At 50.6% G+C, this 18,575-nt stretch overlaps 8 protein-coding genes across 8 annotated transcripts; 3 read left to right on the top strand and 5 right to left on the bottom strand.

Moving 5' to 3' along the window:
- Positions 1-889: 889 nt before the first annotated feature.
- M436DRAFT_83184 (myo-inositol-1-phosphate synthase) lies at positions 890-2,588 on the top strand (the record flags this gene model as incomplete). The annotated part of the gene is made up of 3 exons (XM_013570514.1): positions 890-1,136; positions 1,190-1,631; positions 1,685-2,588. The coding sequence occupies 3 exons, from the start codon at positions 890-892 to the stop codon at positions 2,586-2,588; spliced, it is 1,593 nt and encodes a 530-aa protein (XP_013425968.1).
- Positions 2,589-3,158: 570 nt separating this feature from the next.
- M436DRAFT_50638 (uncharacterized protein) lies at positions 3,159-4,316 on the bottom strand (the record flags this gene model as incomplete). The annotated part of the gene is made up of 2 exons (XM_013570425.1): positions 3,159-4,052; positions 4,107-4,316. 2 exons carry the CDS (start codon positions 4,314-4,316, stop codon positions 3,159-3,161), a joined length of 1,104 nt encoding a protein of 367 aa, XP_013425879.1.
- Positions 4,317-4,758: 442 nt separating this feature from the next.
- M436DRAFT_50054 (uncharacterized protein) lies at positions 4,759-8,800 on the bottom strand (the record flags this gene model as incomplete). The annotated part of the gene is made up of 4 exons (XM_013570328.1): positions 4,759-5,406; positions 5,620-6,218; positions 6,336-7,280; positions 7,405-8,800. 4 exons carry the CDS (start codon positions 8,798-8,800, stop codon positions 4,759-4,761), a joined length of 3,588 nt encoding a protein of 1,195 aa, XP_013425782.1.
- Positions 8,801-9,746: 946 nt separating this feature from the next.
- Positions 9,747-11,379, top strand: M436DRAFT_83182 (MFS general substrate transporter; the record flags this gene model as incomplete). The annotated part of the gene is made up of 4 exons (XM_013570513.1): positions 9,747-10,196; positions 10,256-10,426; positions 10,484-10,738; positions 10,795-11,379. 4 exons carry the CDS (start codon positions 9,747-9,749, stop codon positions 11,377-11,379), a joined length of 1,461 nt encoding a protein of 486 aa, XP_013425967.1.
- Positions 11,380-11,522: 143 nt separating this feature from the next.
- On the bottom strand, positions 11,523-12,418 carry M436DRAFT_73996 (HAD-like protein; the record flags this gene model as incomplete). The annotated part of the gene is made up of 2 exons (XM_013570512.1): positions 11,523-12,308; positions 12,368-12,418. 2 exons carry the CDS (start codon positions 12,416-12,418, stop codon positions 11,523-11,525), a joined length of 837 nt encoding a protein of 278 aa, XP_013425966.1.
- Positions 12,419-12,719: 301 nt separating this feature from the next.
- M436DRAFT_50408 (uncharacterized protein) lies at positions 12,720-13,253 on the bottom strand (the record flags this gene model as incomplete). The annotated part of the gene is made up of 1 exon (XM_013570383.1): positions 12,720-13,253. One exon carries the CDS (start codon positions 13,251-13,253, stop codon positions 12,720-12,722), a length of 534 nt encoding a protein of 177 aa, XP_013425837.1.
- A 717-nt stretch (positions 13,254-13,970) lies between these two features.
- On the bottom strand, positions 13,971-14,189 carry M436DRAFT_18998 (uncharacterized protein; the record flags this gene model as incomplete). The annotated part of the gene is made up of 1 exon (XM_013570310.1): positions 13,971-14,189. A coding segment is annotated over one exon (219 nt), but the record flags the coding sequence as incomplete, so codon positions are not given.
- Positions 14,190-15,769: 1,580 nt separating this feature from the next.
- Positions 15,770-18,508, top strand: M436DRAFT_50319 (uncharacterized protein; the record flags this gene model as incomplete). The annotated part of the gene is made up of 1 exon (XM_013570363.1): positions 15,770-18,508. One exon carries the CDS (start codon positions 15,770-15,772, stop codon positions 18,506-18,508), a length of 2,739 nt encoding a protein of 912 aa, XP_013425817.1.
- Between the last annotated feature and the right edge of the window lie 67 nt (positions 18,509-18,575).

The raw sequence follows: 18,575 nt of genomic DNA, 5'->3' as shown, positions 1-18,575 counted from the left end.
TCGACAGGCCTTCTTTCGCAACAGCCACAGCCATCATCTATCGCGGCAACGACTTGTCTGACCCGATCACAACCGCATGCGAAATTCATTAAACCATACCAGACAACGTGCTTACATTGTTGCTACGGAGGCCTCAACAACATAGCAAAGGGACCACGCCCTACTGTTGTTGTAAATCCAGGAGCCGAACCATGTCATCATCTCCTCGATTTGACTTTGTTGACTCGTCTCACCTTTGTGATCTCTCCCTATTCCTCCAGGCTGCCTCGCGCATCAAGCCGATCCGAATATTCCTTTGCATCCGATCAGATAGGAGAGCTCTGTTTACTCGGCCGAGTCCTGTTGACAAATGAAGTGTATCTGAGACTTGGGCAGGGTGAGCGTGTTTGCCAACTCCATCTCTCATACGGCACTCTTGCTTGTGTAGTCTCTCTCTGGCGAGTGCACCATTAAGCTCTGAAAGGAACTGTAGCAATCTGCGAGGAACGGCCACATGTCGTAATCATACCCATACAAGACAGACAAGCCTCGTCTTCACCGCCTGCTGTTATTTGTTCCGAAAGTACGGCGAAACCATGCCTCCGTTACCTCCGCTCTCCAACTCCTTCACCCCGGACTATCAAGATGATCCGTGAAACTCGTCCATCTTGGTACATCTGGGGTCAAACAATAATGCGAGCATCTCAAGCTGCTCCTTCCCTCTCCGTTGCGGTTGCTACATTGTTCCGCAATGGAGTTATTTAAGCTTGACTTTTGTAGGCTTTCCTTTCTTTTTCTTATCACTACAACCACAACTCTAAGTACATAGATCTCTGTGCAGTCTTGTGCAGTCTTGCTTGATCATCCTTCATACACCTCGTCTTTGTCTTCGCTTCTTACTTCCATCACCATGGCTCCTTACCTCAACGAGACGCAGTCTACTGCTTCGAGCAACGCTCAAGCACCCCTCTTCACCGTCCAGTCTCCCAACGTAACATACTCTGATGATGCTATCGTCAGCAAGTACGTCTACCGCCAGACCAAGGTCACCAAGTCATCCAATGGCGGCTACGTCGCTACACCCAAAGAGACTGCCTATGACTTCAAGGTCGAGCGCAAGGTTGGCAGAGTCGGCATGATGCTTGTCGGCTGGGGTGGTATGTATATCTGAACCACGATCTCAGACTGAACTCTCGCTCATCGCATACAGGCAACAATGGATCGACTGTGACTGCTGGTATCATTGCCAACCGTCAAGGTCTTTCATGGGACACTCGCGAGGGCAAGCAATCAGCAAACTACTACGGTTCCATGGTCATGTCATCGACAGTCAAGCTCGGCGCCGATTCGGAGACTGGCGAGGAGATCTTTGTTCCCTTCAACCAACTTCTCCCCATGGTCAACCCCAACGATCTTGTCATTGGTGGTTGGGACATCAGCGGCATGAACATTGCCGAATCGATGGACAGAGCTGGAGTCCTCGAGCCTACCTTGAAGCAGATGGTCCGCAAGGAGATGTCACAGATGGTCCCCCTGCCCAGTATCTACTACCCTGACTTCATCGCCGCCAACCAAGAATCGAGGGCAGACAACATTCTTGAGGGCTCCAAGGCCTGCACCGAGCACCTTGAGAAGATCAGAGCAGACATCCGGTAAGCAGTTTCTTGATCCCACGGCCTATCAATCTTGCTAATTCTCTGTTTAGCGAGTTCAAGTCCAAGCACAATCTGGACAAGATCATCGTCCAATGGACTGCCAACACAGAGCGCTTTGCCGACATCCTTCCCGGCGTCAATGACACAGCAGAGAACCTCCTCCAGTCAATCGCCTCAGGCCATGCCGAGATTGCCCCCTCCACAATCTTCGCAACCGCCTGTATCCTCGAAAACGCACCGTTCATCAACGGCTCGCCCCAAAACACTTTCGTGCCCGGTGTCATTGCTCTGGCCGAGAAACACTCCGCCTTCATCGGAGGTGACGACTTCAAGTCAGGCCAAACCAAGATGAAGTCCGCTCTCGTTGACTTCCTCATCAACGCCGGAATCAAAGTCAAGTCTTTGGCTTCTTACAACCATCTCGGCAACAATGACGGCAAGAACCTCTCGGCCCCTTCTCAGTTCAGATCAAAGGAGATCTCCAAGTCGAACGTTGTTGATGACATGGTTGCTGCCAACAACATCCTCTACGCAAAGGACGAACACCCTGATCACACCGTCGTCATCAAGTACATGCCCAGCGTCGGTGACAACAAGAGAGCTCTGGACGAATACTATGCCGAAATCTTCATGGGCGGCCACCAAACCATCAACATGTTCAACATCTGCGAAGACTCACTGTTGGCCTCGCCTCTCATCATCGACTTGGTCTTGATTGCCGAGCTCATGACCAGAGTTCAGTGGAGAGCCAACGGGACCGAAGATGCCGAGTTCAAAGGCTTCCACTCCGTGCTGAGTGTGTTGAGCTACATGCTCAAGGCTCCTCTGACTCCTCCCGGCACTCCCGTTGTCAACGCTTTGAGCAAGCAGAGAAACGCTCTGGTGAACATTTTCCGCGCTTGTGTTGGTCTGGAGCCTGAGAATGACATGACCCTCGAGCACAAGTTGTTCTAAGCATGCTGCTAGACGTTCACGACGGAGTTTTGGGATTTTGTGTTTCTTTTTTCCTCTAGAGCGTGTCGTACAAAAGGCCTTTTTCTTCTACACTAATTACATCTGGTACGGTACATGAGGTACACGATAGAAATGCAATAATTACACTTTCGGTTTGCATAAACAACAACTTGCTTCTTGACTTTGTTCCCTCGTCGACTTTCTATCTCCCCAAAGTGAATTTTGAAGTGCGTGACACCCTGTTTGATACTCTCGTAGAACACTACATCTTATTCAAGCACCTCAATTGTAATCATGTCAGTAATAGAAGAATACATTCATCTGTATCTAGTTCTGGCGATATACAGTATATTCAAAGTATCAATATCTCGTTAGTTGATCACCGGAACCAGAAACTCAAAAACCTGTTGCCGATATAAATCTCGTCAACACTGGCAAGTATCTTGACTTGTGTTAACCTCAGTGATCCTTGTCCTTTTCTTCTTTCGAGATTGGAACGTGCGATGTTCTAAAGAAGTTGCAACTAGACCAACAAGATTTTATGATCAAGTAAGGTTATACAGACGTTGATTAAGCCGAACCAGGATTGTTGTTGGCCATCTGTCTGAAGTCCTCAGCTCGCTTGTTGAGACATTGACCGTACCTGTCCAGCTTCTCTTTGGAGGCCTTAGGGGCAGGACTACCGAACTTGCGGGATACGCGTGCAAGATCGGGGCCAGAGAGATCGCCGAAGATGCGGAAGTTAGAGACGGGAATGTGGAGCGCGCACAAGGCGTCGGCGATAGTGGCGCTGTGGAGGTAGAGTTGCTTCTTATCAGTGTGGTTGAGAGAGCGCATTTTGTCGGTACGGGGATCCATGACCCAGATGACACGAGCCTCTCTGTGAGCAGCCAAACCATCGGCATCGACACGAAGATCCTCGATCTCGCCAGGGAAGCATGATGTATAGCGTACAGTCAGCGATTCGAGTCTGTCGCCATGACGGTTGAGGGAGCTGACGATATCGTTCAGCTGGCGCTTGACGGTGTCGACACAAGTTTGGAAGTTGTCTTCTCCAGGGTGGTCTTCGGCGGTAACCACGTTGATATACAGCTTCTTGGCCCTCTGAGTGACTCGAGCAGTGTAGTCGTGGTATGGTTGACCAGGCATGTTGAGAGGGTGATCCTCTTGGACAAGAAGGAAGACGGTGTTTTTGGACCAAAAAGTCTCCATGAGCTCCTGAGAGATCTGCTTGTTTGCGAGAAGTAGTCCACGGACTTTGAAGAGAGGTCCGAAGCCCTGGAAGGGAACGTTGCAGATTTCGAAAGGATCAACTCCATGAGAAACCATCAAGTGGCGGTCGAGCAAGTCCGAGCGGTTTCTACGTCTGTTGCAGCGATCTGGTTTGCCTTTGAGAGCTGAGAGCTCGTCGTACTCGGCCTGCTCGGAGGGAGAGAATCTGGCAATGATAACCTCTGCGTAGATCTGTGTTGATCAGTACCAGTAGACAGCGAGTAAGAACATGCAGGGACCGCTTACCTTGTCACGCACTTCGCGAGGCAGTCTCATAAAGTCAAGGACGCCGGGTCTCAATGGCAAGAAGGCATCAGGTTTTTTGCAGGTAGACTTGTGTTTCTTCCAGTGCGCCTGCCGGCAAGTTCTGCTACAGTAGTAGTCTGTCTTGCAGTTACCGCGACGACGCTTGCCGATATTGCGGCATCCATTTGACGCACACGCGTAGCCTGACATGCTTGGAGCGAATGGGGAGTGTGGGATGTTGGTGAACAGAGTCTAGACGAGGGTGAAGCAAGATGAGGTGGAGATGGAGATGAAGAGAAAGGCATCCTCACTCGTGTTGAATGTTGACAGCCAAATCGTGCCTCTCCGTTTGAGGCAGGCGAGCAAACGCGGAAGGATCCACAATCAAGTAGCAACTTCTCATATGCGCGGCGGCGTGCATGACATGCTGCGGCTTCCCGCTTGATCCCCTCCACTGGTCATATGTGGCCTGTCGAAATGCACAATCATGTTCGAATCTGAAAAGTGACCAAGGAGAATCATGGTCATGTTGGCTTCCAATAGAGACTGACCTATTTCCAGACCTGCAGTGTATCACTATGGTCGCAGGAAACTCAGGTATATGCTTAGGACGGGACCTCCTGCCCCTTGTCAACCAGCGAACAGTGCCTGTTTATTTTGAGACTCCACCGCTTCCATCCTCTGCCTCCTTCTTCTTCCTTTCGGACTTGTCTTCGGCCTGACAGCCTTCGCACGGCTTCGAGATAACCTCCAACCTCTGATGGCATTTGAACTTCTGAGCATGCTTTCCTCTGTTACACATCTCCTCGATGGTGGCATGGCACAAGACCATCGAATGATCACCGAGGTGATGACACAGCGAATCACACTCATGAACTCCGCACCTCAACTTGACACCACAAGGCTCCAAACACCCACCATTTGGACAGCTCTCCGCAAAGTCCGCTGGTGTTTGTAGCAGTGCTGTATTCTGTGGGTGGTTCTCGCATTTTACGGGAACGCCTTGGTACATATGTCCACCAGCTTCTAGCAGTTCGAAAAGTTTCGTCCATGTTTCCCGGCCTGTATGCGCAGCCTTGAAGGTCGAGGAGTTGCCGATGATGATCAACGCGTTGCGCGCGCGTGATAGTAGAACATTGAGGCGTTCAGGGCTGTTGAGGAAACCTATGTCGCCTTCTGGGTTGCTTCTGGTCAAAGAGGCGACCACAATATCGCTTTCTTGGCCTTGATAGTTGTCTATGATGTGTGAGTTAGCTGTAGATACCACACATGTTGCGAGATACCTACCAATGGTGGAGATCTGGATCTTTGGTCTTGCTTTAGGGGCATTGGTGGAGCTTGCTGCTTTCGCAGAGGTCTGGGCCGCTGCTGGTAGCTTGCTGGCAGCAGCATGAGCTACACCAGTACCAGCTCCGGCTGATGACGCCTCGAGCAGCTCTGCGAATGCGAATTGATCTGCGTCAAATGCGGCAGGCGCAGGGTCATCCTCAACTTCTTGAGGGGAGTTCTCGACTTCCGAGCTATCTTTGATTATTCCATTCTGCTCCATCCTCTGGATATCCGAGTTACTCAAGACGGCATCGAACTCTCTGCTGAAAACTTCTTGAGTTATTTTGACTTGTCCGAGATATGGTGTCAGAACGACAATACTGCTGGCAGGGTAGTTCTGTTGCAGCAAATATTTGACCGTGCTGAACGCCATCTCGGCTTCGAAGGTGTTGCGTTTAGATGCAATCAAGTTGGTCGTCTCAGGATCTTCAGAAGCCGTGTCTTCGGGTTGGTTGTGGTCGACAAAAATAACATTGTTGGAGAATCCACGCAAGTCTGGACGATTTAGTGTCTTGGGAGCATCGATGAGATCAGGATACGTTAGCTGTCTGGGTAGGTTCGAGATTTCAGGTCTCATGCGATGTTGCTGGGCGAGGACTTGGTGGGGATAGCCCTTCAATACCAGCCGTTCAAACATAGAGCGATTGAGATCGTAGCCATCACCTTTCTCAACACTCAAGTCGTAGTTGACAAATGGACGTAGTTGTTTGTGGTCGCCGATCATGATAAGCTGTTTTGCGGTGGGATTGAGTGCAGTCACAATGTGGCTCTCTAGAACTTGTCCTGTAAACAAACGCTACAGTCAGCAAATATTCTGATATTGGTCGTAGTGATTCGATGTCTTGAGCCAGTGTTCAACACGCCAACTTAGTTAGGCTCTCTCCATCCTAGAATACTTACCGGCTTCTTCAACGACAATGACACCTGGAGCTTCGGCTAGCACTTGTGGGTACTTAGCTGCTCCGGAAGTCGTACAGGCGATGATCCTCTTGCTCCGAATAATCTGTTCAGTGACTTGCCCATTTGCATTGCGAGCCTGGCTCAAGAGGTCGTCATGGTGTTCCGCTGTCTTCAGGAAAGCCGACAGTACAGTCTTGCTAATCTCGGCACACCAGCTGGTCGATAGCTCTTTCCTTTGCTGTAAAGAGAGGTTCCAGACATCGTATTTCTTCTTTTCCGGGAAAACGCCCGGATCTTCGCCCTCGATCCAGCGTTGGAGCAGATAGTGTCTGTTGGCTACTGTACCGTTTGTTGTGATACGTGTGGTTCCGTTGCGTTCAAGGCTAATATCGAAAGCCTGGCTGTATCTTGGATCTCCCCTCATGGCAAGGCCATCCAGATGATTGCGAAGTGCGTTCAGCGAGGTCAACTCACGATATAGATCTTCAAGTCGATGAGCTTCATCTAAGACCTGACGCTCAATGTCCTTGACGAATGACCTTGTGTCCCGACTGGAGCGTAAGGCGCTGTCAACTTTCAAGGAAGAGAGCAGCAGAGAGTGGTTAGCAGGATCTGTCCTTTCTATCCCACCCAGCCTGACGATGTCAGAATCCTTCACACCGACCTTTCGAATGTCTTGAATGAACTGGTCTAGAGCTTGGTTTGTATGACAGATGATAAGATGCTTTTCGTTTGTGTTATCAAGCGAGACCTTGACTGCAAGAGCTCCAATGAACGATTTTCCAGTACCAGGCGGCCCCTGGACGAGACTCAACTTTTGTTTCAAAGCAACTACCAACGACGCTGCCTGCGAGGGATCCAGGACAACTGAACTGTTCAATTCCAAGGTATCTTGTAAGTCGAGTTCCGGAGTCTCCTCAAGCTGTTTTACAATCTTCTTAACTCCTAATCGAGCAGACGTTAGCATTTTCTTTGGGAGACAAACATGTTACAGATGCCAAGGCTACTCTACGACTTGAAGATTGACTCGAAAGTGCTTGATGTGGCGTATGTGCTTTCGCAGACATACCTTCGATCTTGTAGGCCTCAGACTCTTCCAGCATCTGCGAATCGTCCCAGAACAGCAGTTCGCGCTCAAAAGGGATCTCAGTGGTCTCCTGCAGCCTGCCAAGGACAGGCTCATAGGCATACCCAGCAGTGTTGAGAGGTACAAGGTCCAGATTTGTTGCATTGATCATCCTAAGCATTGCTTGCGGGATAGTTCCCCGATGATGGAAGCTAATACAGATGACGGATTTGGCGAGTAATGCTTCGTCACGCAGGATTTTGATGATGGCCACCGGTTCGCCATCTGCAATAACGAGGCCTAGAGCTCCGTCTGGCATGAACTCGATGTCATCTTTGATGAAAGCTTTGCACTGCTCTGGATTCAGATCCTTGAACTCGGGGAGAGCCTCCAAGCATTCTAATTTTAATGACCAAGGATGTTGCCCATTTTTTCTAGATGCATCGCGGCATGATACTCCAGTCATCTTTACTTTGAGTGTTTTTATGGTGTGAGCAACCTCTGTCTCTTTCCCGAGAGCGATTCGTACTTTTTCTCTAATCTCCTCCAGCCAGTCTTGTCTATAGAGTCGAAACAGATTCGCCAGGTAGATGTACAGCCTTCTGGTAGGATCAGGTTCTTCGAATACCTCTGCAGCCTTCCAAATACGAGGCTTGTCGTCTGACATCACTTCCTGCAAAGTAGGAAAGATACCAATGTCCTGGAAGTTTTGGAAATCGTTGTCATGCCGTGGCTGAAAGGTGTGTCGGTCTGTTCGAGCCTTCGCAGCCTGATGCAGAGCATAAACTCGCTGAATTCTCCCGCCGAGATCGCGAGTATTGCCGTAGGTTGAGTCTGCCAGGATACTCTGCACCAGAGGATCTTTGGCAATCATCAGATCAAGAGGCCTGACATTGCGTGTGTTGGTGAGTAACTGCAGAAGGAACCACGCAAAGCATTGCGTGGATTTCTGGTCAACGAGTTCATACTTGACATGAGAATGGTAGTTTTTCCAGAACTTGGATCCTGGTGGGTCGACTATAGACTGCAAAGTACTTCTTAGATAGAAACCACTACTTGCAGACTGGAGAGCTGGGTATTGGAGCCAAGTAATCACAGGTTGTAGAACTTCATCAATGTACTCCGGAGCAGCATCGATGTTGAATGCACGGTTGAGACAGCTGAGACCATTCCGACTAGCCAGGATCTCCTCGACGACAGCAATTGGATTGTCCTTTTGGTTCAAGGTTGTTGACAAAAACACTTGTGCATCTTGGACAGAAGATACTGCGAATTTCCCCTGCAAAGCTCTGTGAAATAGTGTTGGCCTGGTAGCAGATTTGCGATTACCACGATCCGAAAAGAGACGCACGAAAAGTCGGGTCAAGGTCGTGGTTGGAGCATGTCGAGGTCGAAACATGATCTGTGATCAGGCCATGAGAGAAAGATGCTAGGAGTTTGCAAAATGAGTTATCATTTCAGACGGTCAACAGCAGCTTCGAAACCTCAAGTGGAGCCCAATATGCAAGTCTGCGGCACAGCTGCTCTAGGCTTCATTGTAACACAAGGTTGGAGACAAACAAAAGTCATCAAGACGAGCCTCTTCGAGATGTTCGCGTCAGCCTGTTTGATTTTTGATGGAGATATTGAAAATGGAAGGCTGGGAAACGCGTCATTGATTGAGCAGACTTGATGGACGATTTACGCATCGATACTGATCGTGCATAATTTTGTGCAAGACATACTAATGCAGCAAAGCTTGGTACACGACCACAGTCGACATGACTCTTCTACCTTCTCCCATATCAGCCTCTTCTGAATCTGGATTCTTCCCAGATGCCGTGACCGCTCCTGTGACTTTCTTCTGAATCGTTCAGACTGGCTAGATATGTGTTCGATGTTCTCTTTGTCAAACGTGTGCGATTGGATGATCGACGAACCCTTCGAAGCCTTCGAAATCACGACATCGCGGAGCTCGAAGATGCAAGAGCTGCAACCCACGCACGCAATCCACGTTTCCACTCGTCGCAACCTTTCAATGCACGCCAATTGGCCAGATCTTACTGGAATCCACCAAGATGCATGGATTCTCCAAAATCTGGAGTGCACTTCCTGCCATGTGGGTGAAGGATGATGGAGCTTGTGGCTTGAAAGACGTCAGAAGATATACTTTTTGCATGCCGATGGCAACATACAACGAACCTCGTTTCGGCAGGTGAAGGTTGGTTAAGCAAGAGGTAGGGCTGCTTTATACATATCGGGGCCCCATCTTCTCACTCCTTCGCATTTCTTAGCATCTCTTTTCTGCTTGAACTCAACTCAGCCTCACAGGTTTTGCCCTACTCAAGGCATTGACCAGCAGAATAATGGCAGATATCGAGAAGCACGTCAACCACGATGGTGACTCACCAAAAGCTGCGTCGTCCATCTCCTCTGCCGACTACACACACATCAACGAGAAGTCGCTTCTCCGCAAACTCGATTGGAGACTACTTCCCGGTGTCTCCCTCTTGTATCTGGTCTCCTTCCTCGATCGCTCCAATGTCGCTAATGCACGTCTGGATGGCTTGGTCGACGACCTTGACATGACTGGTAATGAATACCTCACTGGTCTTACTGTGTTCTTCGTCGGCTACATCTCGCTGGAAGTGGTGTGGAATCTGATACTCAAGAAGATCGGACCTAGAATTTGGCTGCCAGCAGTGACGATTGTTTGGGGTATCGTGACCACCCTGCAAGGAGTGTTGGTCAACAAAGTCGGCTTCTTCGTCATTCGAACTGCGTTGGGTATCGCTGAAGGCGCGCTGTTCCCAGGTGTAAGACTTCGTTACCCGGACTCGGTGTGTGAGAAGCGTTGCTGATCGTCTGACCTCAGGTTGTGTTCTATCTTTCCATGTGGTACAAAAGAGAAGAGAGAACATACAGAGTAGCCCTGTTTTTTTCTGCCGCTAGTCTGGCAGGAGCTTTTGGTGGTATTCTAGCCTATGGCATTGGATACATGAGAGGTACAGCAGGTCTCAATGGCTGGGCATGGATCTTCATCATCGTACGCTCTCCTTTTCCTCATCCTCTCACGAACACTGTTTACTGATACTCTCCACAGGAAGGCATAGCTACTGTGCTCATCGGCATTGCATCTTACTGGTTCATCGTGGATTGGCCCGCGAAGAGCACATTCCTTGCACCAGATGAGAAGGCCTTTGTGACTGCACGTCTCAAGGCCGACAGCGACGCCTCCAACAGCGAAGAGTTTGAATGGTCTGAAGTGTTCAAAGCCTTCAAAGACCCAAAAGTCTGGCTGTATTGCGCCCACTTCCATACCTTAAGTCTTCCGCTATACACACTGTCCCTATTCTTGGTAAGTGTCACGCCCTCGGCATCATGAGGCAATACGGCTAACACAGCACCAACCAGCCCTCCATCATCAAGAGTCTAGGCTACAAAGCTTCTTCCGCCCAACTCCTAACCATCCCTCCATACGCCCTAGCAACAGGTCTCACGGTCCTCTATGCCATCACCGCCGAAAGATTCCGCCGCCGCAACGTCTTCATCATGACATCCTCGCTCACTGGCATAATCGGCTACATCATCCTCCTCTCCAACAAACACCCTACTCGTCACCCAGCAGTCAGTTACGTCGGCACCTTCTTCGCCGCTGCAGGAATTTACCCTTCTACTGCTCTGGCACTTTCGCTTCCTGCTATCAATGTATCTGGACAGACCAAGAGAGCCACAGCCACGGCTATGCAGATCACAATCGGCAACCTTGGCGCAGTGCTCGGAACTCAACTTTATCGAACTGAGACTGCACCCAGGTACGTTTTGGGACATTCGTTCGCGTTGGCATATCTGTGTATGAATGTCTGTGTTGCGGGATTGACTTGGTGGAAGCTGAACAAGGAGAACAAGAAGAAAGAAGGGTTGGAGGCAGAAGTGCAGCACAGCGATGAGCAAGGTTTTAAAGGTGATGACGATGTTAGATTCAGGTTTACTGTTTAGAAGGTCAAGTGGTAGTGTAGTAGTAATTGTTCGAGAACGAAACCTCAAGGTGTTTGATAACACAGTATTGCTCGATATATTTACGTAGCTTCTGTGACTTCCGCATGCAGCAAAAGATATCAAACAAACTTCTGAATCGACCACTACAGCTTTGCCGCCTCACCCTTCAACTTCAACCCAGTCAACCTCTCCAGTTCCTCGACAGCCTTGTCCGCCATCCCCAACTCCACCTTAACAGTCCTCATACCCACTTGTCTCGCCGTCCTCAAATTCGTCCCAATGTCATCAAAAAAGACGATGTCCCCCGCCGCGACCCCCTCTGTATCACCTCCATCTCTCGCCAACTTATCCAGAGCATCAACTGCATAATGGTAAATCTCCTCATCAGGTTTGCGCATTCCCACGTGTGCCGAGCTAACGAATAAATCGAAGATCCCTCGTAGTCGAGAGTGAAACTGCCCATCAGGGGTATCAGGGTCGTTGAAAGGGTGATCGACAGGGAAAATAGAGGTATTGCTCAACGCAGCAACGATATACCCCTTCCTCTTCGCATGTTTCCGCAACTGTTGCAACGCAGGCCACATCCAAGGATCAGGCTTCCTCGACACCGTCATCATCTCCCAATACAATTTTTCCCCGTCAATACTCGGTGGTTGCGGCACTTGAAACGCTGCTTCCTCTGCTGCTTGTGCCGCTGACTCTTTTCTTGTCTTTTGCAAATGCTTGATGTAGAAGTTTCGCCATAGCTTTTCGTCGCGGAGATCGTGAGTGAAGGCGGAGAAGAAGGAGGCATCGAGGGGTATCTGGCCGCGTTCGAGTTTTGCCCATGCGCCGGTTTTGCCAGAGGCGGAGATTGCGGTGTTGATCCAGCCGATGGGGATGGAGTTTTGTTGTTCGTAGGCGAGGATTGCGGCGAAGGGGGATACGACCTACGGGATTGTTAGTGTCATGGTTGTGGAGAGGATAGGTACGGTAAGAGACAGCTTACGCAGACACCGCCGATGTCGAAGAGGAGCACTTTGGGCGGTGGAGAGTACATGATTAGATGTGAATTGATTGTATTGCTACAGTCAGGTGTTGTTGCAGCTACATGGTGGAAGAGTGTTTGTATACCTAAAGAGGAAGCCCGAGGTGTGTGAAGTCATTCTCCGCAACCTTGGTGGATTTGCCGAGGCTCGTTTGAAGACGACCACGAATACATTTGCTTCCCTACATATTGGTTGTCTATCATCTTTTGAACTCATCGTTTGCGCGGTATCAACGTGAATTGATTTTGAAAGTACGACTGTGACGAAAAGTGTATAGCTAGTGGTACAATCGTTATGACGCATCTTCATGGCTCAAGTGCTGAACTCTCCTGCCTCGACTCTGTCCATCGCCTCCTTCACCTTCGCCTTGTTTGCTTTCCACTCTTCGTAGTACATTATATCTGAGTCCAGATGCCTCTGCTGTTCCGCCTTCCACTCGAGGAAAGCTTCGTGGCTCATTGAATGCTCATGTTCCGAGTAGACCATGCCCCGAACTCTCGACTCAGCGCGTCTGACATGTTCTTCACGCCAAACTTCTGAGTCGTCATCATCCCAACCATAGCCATCGAATTCCAGGAGGACATCGAGTCCTGCTCGAATCTGCTGGTCCCCGGTCCAGAATCTTCCCTTGGCTACGGGTTCTCCTGTACCGTCGCAGTGCTTCCAACCAACCCTCAGACCATCCAGTATCAATGAATGTAGGTGCAGATTATCTCTGAGGTAGCGGAGTACCGGGAAGAAATCAGTAAAGTCCCACATCGCCCAGAAGACTGCGTCCACCAACTCTACCACCTGCAGAGTTCCAGCAAAGGCCTCCAGTATCCACGAGAACTCCGAAACGGACATGCAGCAGGACTTCATGCGGAAGTGAGTGATTGGCACAGCAGACAGAGAATCTTTCATGGGCTGACCAAGGCAATCCAGGTCAAGACGGCAATATTCGGCCGGGGTCCACGCCTCATCAGTCGTGTATCTCTGCTCAAACTCGACAAGACCGAGGCTTGACAAGACGCGAATGTCTGTGTCTCCCTGTCTGATACAAATGTCCTCACCTGCTAGTGATTGAACTCGTCCATCGTTCGACAGCATCAGATCAAAAGCAGTTTCCACTCCACGGTGAGCCTCTTGATCATTGAGGTCGAAGATGAATGTCTTTGGACGAAAATTAACGTTCTTGCAGGAAGATCGTATTTGTCGGAACGTCGAGAACGGCGCTGTCATGAGTACCACAAAGGGCAGTCCAGCGTTGTCGCGCGAAGAGCCGTATCCCTGCAACTGGATTGGTCCTCCGTACTCCGATCTTCTAGGCTCCTGGCTGTAGATACCGATACTAACATCAGTTCTCAGCCCTGAGACATTCTGGAGAGCAGTCTCTAGCATGCGAGACAAGTCGAGTGATTTGAGGAATTTGTGGCACCGACGCCAGTGTTCGCAGTACTGGCGAAGTACGTGCATCGCGTGAGTGAGGTTGATGATTTTGTGGGCCTTGCAAGCATCCATCACCTTCATCAAATCTTGAGTAACATGGCCGTCGCCGAACATGATGCTCTTGATACACGGACCGAAGACTGGATGGGCAGTCATGTCGATCAAGCCTTTGAGACTGTACCACGTAAAGATAAAGCGGCGATGGGCGAGTCTCTTTTCTCCAAAGTGCTTCGCGGCGATGTTGGCCAGAGTCTTGCAAGTAAGGCGGAAGTTAGGCAAGTCCTTAGGAGCAACGTTCTCGGAGATGTTTGTGAGGAGCTCATCAGGGAGTGTCAAGAACTTCTTGGCGTATTTTCTGTGAGGCGCCAGTCTGCGCCGAGGTGGATCGGGAGGTGACTTGTCGGGTGCTGAGATCGCGAGAGTTGACATCGCAGTCGACAGGTCGGATGATGGGTTGGTAGACGACATCTTGCTTGGGTGAACACTCGAAGGAGTGGTGCTGAGACTTGACGCAGACTCAAGGTGGTCGGCGAGAAGCAGGATTGGAAAGATCTGATCTACGCCTTGCTATCAGTGGGACACTTGGAGAGGGCGATTATCTGTAGAAGGACTTACTAGAGGTCGCCAGTCTCTTTGGACGTGCAAAGGACTGGAATGGAGAAATTGGCAGATTGTGGAAAGCGCTAGATGATGAAGGGGTTTGTGAGTGTGATCAAAGACGCCGATAGTGAAAGATGCGATTATGAGTGTTGCTTGGAAGGCTTGGACAGGCGTGAGGCAAGCAGATTGGAAGTGAATGACTTTGAACGTCTTGTTATTCCGTGACTTTGCAGGAGTTGGGGAATTGGTGTGCTCATTGAAACGATCTGACTAGCTTACAGATTTACGTACAGTCCTCATAGAGCCAGGCCACAAAGGAAAGCCAAACTCTTTGGTATGGACTACGCATCTTACATCGTTCTCCCCTCGCTCAGTAACCCAAAAGCCATGAAACTAGGTCTGGTAGGTTATTAGAAATACGAGGGACTTGCCTTGCAGCAAAGCTTTCGACATACTACAACTAGATAGTACTCTCGAAAAAAAAAAGACTACTAGACATGCAAGCATACAGACTTGCGTTGTCTCTCTTCGTACAGCCTATGTTTTGGTTCAGATGCAAAGGTGTTCTCGGAAGAGCGTCAGAAATAAATACTGATCTCTTGCGGAAACACCCGTGTCAACAGGTGTCAAGGCACCAAGAAAAAAAGATGCCATGACAAAGAGAGCGGCCTCGGCGTGATTCTTTGACCCGCCCTGGGGTTGACTTGTCTTCAGAAAGCGTTGATCAGAAGCCGTTACTGAGCGCTCACCCGGACAAGAAAGCTGGTGCCTGAGTGAGCGTCACAATGGTTCGATTATTGCATGAGGCGGAGCACACGCAGGCTGAATAGTGAAACAGAAGAAATGTCCTCATGAAGATGATAAGTGATGAGTTGCACGTGACGAGATGCACGGAAGGCATGGGTTCCGAATGGAAGGCGCGGAAATGAGCATGGGTCTCCTTTGTCGTTTCAGTTTCGCGTCTGAGTTCTTGGGCCCATGGCGCGAGTGGGGGGCTTGACTCCTTGTGGCTTGGGGCAGTCTGAAATGGTCTGACTTTCCAAAGCCCATCCGCGACTCGTACCATTGCGCCGCCAGGGTTGTGCTGTGTCTATCGTTCTTTCCCTCCCGACTCTTGAATTGCCCTCTTCCACCTCTACGACTGTTCAACACATAGTCACACCCGATGGTCTAAAAAGACACGTACGAAACAAATGGACCAAACCACCGCCAGCTGGGACTTCGCACCCGCAGTGCCCGATAACCCCGATGAGTGGGAGGATTGGTTGCGTATGGACTTCGCAGACGACCCTATCTCTCCCAATAGCTCAACAAAGACGTCCAACAACTCTCCCATGCAAGATGTCAACTTCAACACCGATCAATTTCCTCCTCACAATGTCGACCAGACCCTTGCGCCACCGCTAATCGTTGGCGACGATGTCAACTTCGCCGACTTTTCCTTCGCCGACACCGCATTCGACTTTGGCCAGCCGGATACCAAGACCGACGACTTGCCCTTCCTCTTCGGCGCCGATTCCAGCAACCTACAACCTGTTGCCGATCACTTAAACGCCGCTCCAACCGAGCCTGCACCCTCATCGGCATCCTTGTGGCCACCCATCGGTCAGAACATTGATGCGCCGCAGCAAGGCGAACTGCTTGCTCCTATCATTCTCGGCAGCAACGACTACCCCGCTACAGGGCCAGCATCTGTCTCGAGCACTAGTCAACATCGCAGTAGTCCTGCCTCTACCTCACACGCCCGCACAAGTGTATCGTCAATATCGCCGGCGCCAGAGCAAGCGGAACAACCTGTCAAGAAAAAGGGTGCAAGGAAGCGAAAAGTGTCAAACAGCGATGAGGAACAGCAGAGCCCAGAAGATGGAGGTCCCCCGATCAAAAAGACGTCGCACAATGTCATTGAGAAGCGATACCGCAACAACCTGAACGACAAGATCGCCGAACTTCGCGACAGCGTTCCCAGTCTGAGAGCAATGTCGCGACCCAGCGGCAATGACGACTCTGAGGATCTCGAGGGCTTGACACCGGCGCATAAGCTGAACAAGGCCACAGTACTGGCCAAGGCTACCGAATACATCAAGCATTTGGAGAAAAGAGCAAAGACACAGGCAGACGAGCTGACTCAACTCAAGACTCGCATGGCGAACATGGAGAAGGCTATGGCAAGATCTGCTGCTGCCAGCCAACATGCCGGTATTCTCACACCCGCTATTGCCCGCTCAAGGCAGGGCTCGATAGCTTCCCAAGCACCAAGACGCATCCAGCAAGACCAATACATGCAGCAACATTCACAGCCCAGCTACGAACCTCAAGAGACCGTTGTGGAACCTGGACAAACCAACCTCGTCAACGCTCGAGGTGCTGGCAATGGCTTCGTCGGCAAACTCATGATCGGCTCGCTGGCTGCTCTCATGGTCATGGAAGGCTTCCACGAGCAAGAACAAGACTCTCACTCCACATCAGGAAGAGGTCTGTTCGCTGCCCCCGTGCATTTAATCAAGCGTGGTCAATTCCTCAGGTCTCCATCGCATGCTGCTTACGGCTCATCAGCCCAGGCCGCGCTTCCTCTGCTCAAGACCTTCCTGGTTCTGGGTGCATTTATCTACATTCTACTTCCTCTGCTTCGCTTCAAGCCTCAACCGAAGCAGAAGCAACCGATTCGTATTAGTCTCACAGCCGCTCCTTCCCTTGCCTCACCGGTCGAGGTCCGCCGCAAGGCTTGGCTTACCGCAGTGCAGAGTGTTTGGATGCCGCGTCACTTCTTGCTTGAAGTTGTTTCTGTGACATGCAAGATGATCATGCTTAGCTTGCGTCGTCTTGTCGGCTCCGAGTTCTACTCGCGTGTCTCTGGCAAGACTCCTGATGACGAAGCCGCTCGTATCAAGGCATGGGACATTGCCGTTGATGCTCAACTTGCTGGTGGTGATGCCGAGGTCAGCTACTACCGCTTGCTGCTTACCCTCATGGCCTCCGGTACTTTGCCAGACTCGCCCATCCGTCTTATGCAGAAGGCTGTCCACTTCCGTATATTCTTCTGGGAGGTCGCTAATGCCGGTTATGGCAACATGTTTATGTTCCGCGACTTCACCGCCAAAGTGGGCAGAGTGTACTGGGACTCTGCTCGTAAGCAACAGCATGCCCTCGCTGCTGGCGAGTACACCGAGAAGCAGATCGCCGATGACAAGATCGAGAAATTGCCCGACTATCTCGCTGAATTGATCGAGCTCGACTGTGACGACGTTCTCACTGACGAGATGATTCAACGTGCTTACAACCTCGCTTGGAACAGACCTAGTGCTGAGAAGACCATCCCTAATCAAACCATGAACAGTGTGGTTGAAGATCATGCCATCAGATCACCTCTGGATGCTGTCGCCGCTTGGTTCGCCAACATGACCGTCGACGCTGCTCTGACCCGTTCCTTGGATGCTGATTCCAATACTACTGATGATGTACCGTGCCTCGTTGAGTTGGCCAACAAGACTGCCCCTCCTGCGTCAGCGACTCAGACCCGTGCGCATGTGGCCAAAGCTGTCCTTCTTGAGAAGGATCGTGCGACACACATCATTGCCGCTCTGGAGACTCTACCAACGGTCACGTCCAACGATGGCTTGGACATGCCATCGAACATGATCACACATACACCTATCTCTCCAGACACGCATAGTGCTCTGACCCTCGCAAAGATTCTCTCTATCGTTTCGCCCACCAACCCGACCCCGGCGCGCGTGCATGCGGCGTCTGTGCTTTCTTCAATGCACCTCATGCCCAACAAAATCACACTGCTCACAGCCGTGGCTGCTCACAAAGTTCTGTCAGTTTTCTCTTCTGACGCGCTGCTATTCAACAGCGGCAAGTTAGGTTTGGATGATCTGGCCGGTAACCTCAGAGTCTGGATTGGTACGCGTGCGGCCAAGACGGCAGGCCTGACGCGCGAACAGAAAGCCACAGTTGTAGAGTCTTGTCTCGGAGTCAGCAAACGTGTTGGCGGGTGGAAGGACGAAGAGGAGAAAGACAGCGGGTATGGCAGCCTCGAGGATGGTGAGAGGGAGGCTGCTGTCAAGGCTTAGATGAAATCCAGGTGGCTTTGTGTTTAGGCGTTACAAGACGAACAGTGTCTCCCAGCAAGAGCTTGGT

The sequence above is a fragment of the Aureobasidium namibiae genome, assembly GCF_000721765.1.
Source record: "Aureobasidium namibiae CBS 147.97 unplaced genomic scaffold scaffold_12, whole genome shotgun sequence".
In the NCBI taxonomy this organism is placed as follows: domain Eukaryota; kingdom Fungi; phylum Ascomycota; class Dothideomycetes; order Dothideales; family Saccotheciaceae; genus Aureobasidium; species Aureobasidium namibiae.
Note: the sequence above shows the minus strand (reverse complement) of the source record. Positions and strands in the feature narration are given on the sequence as shown.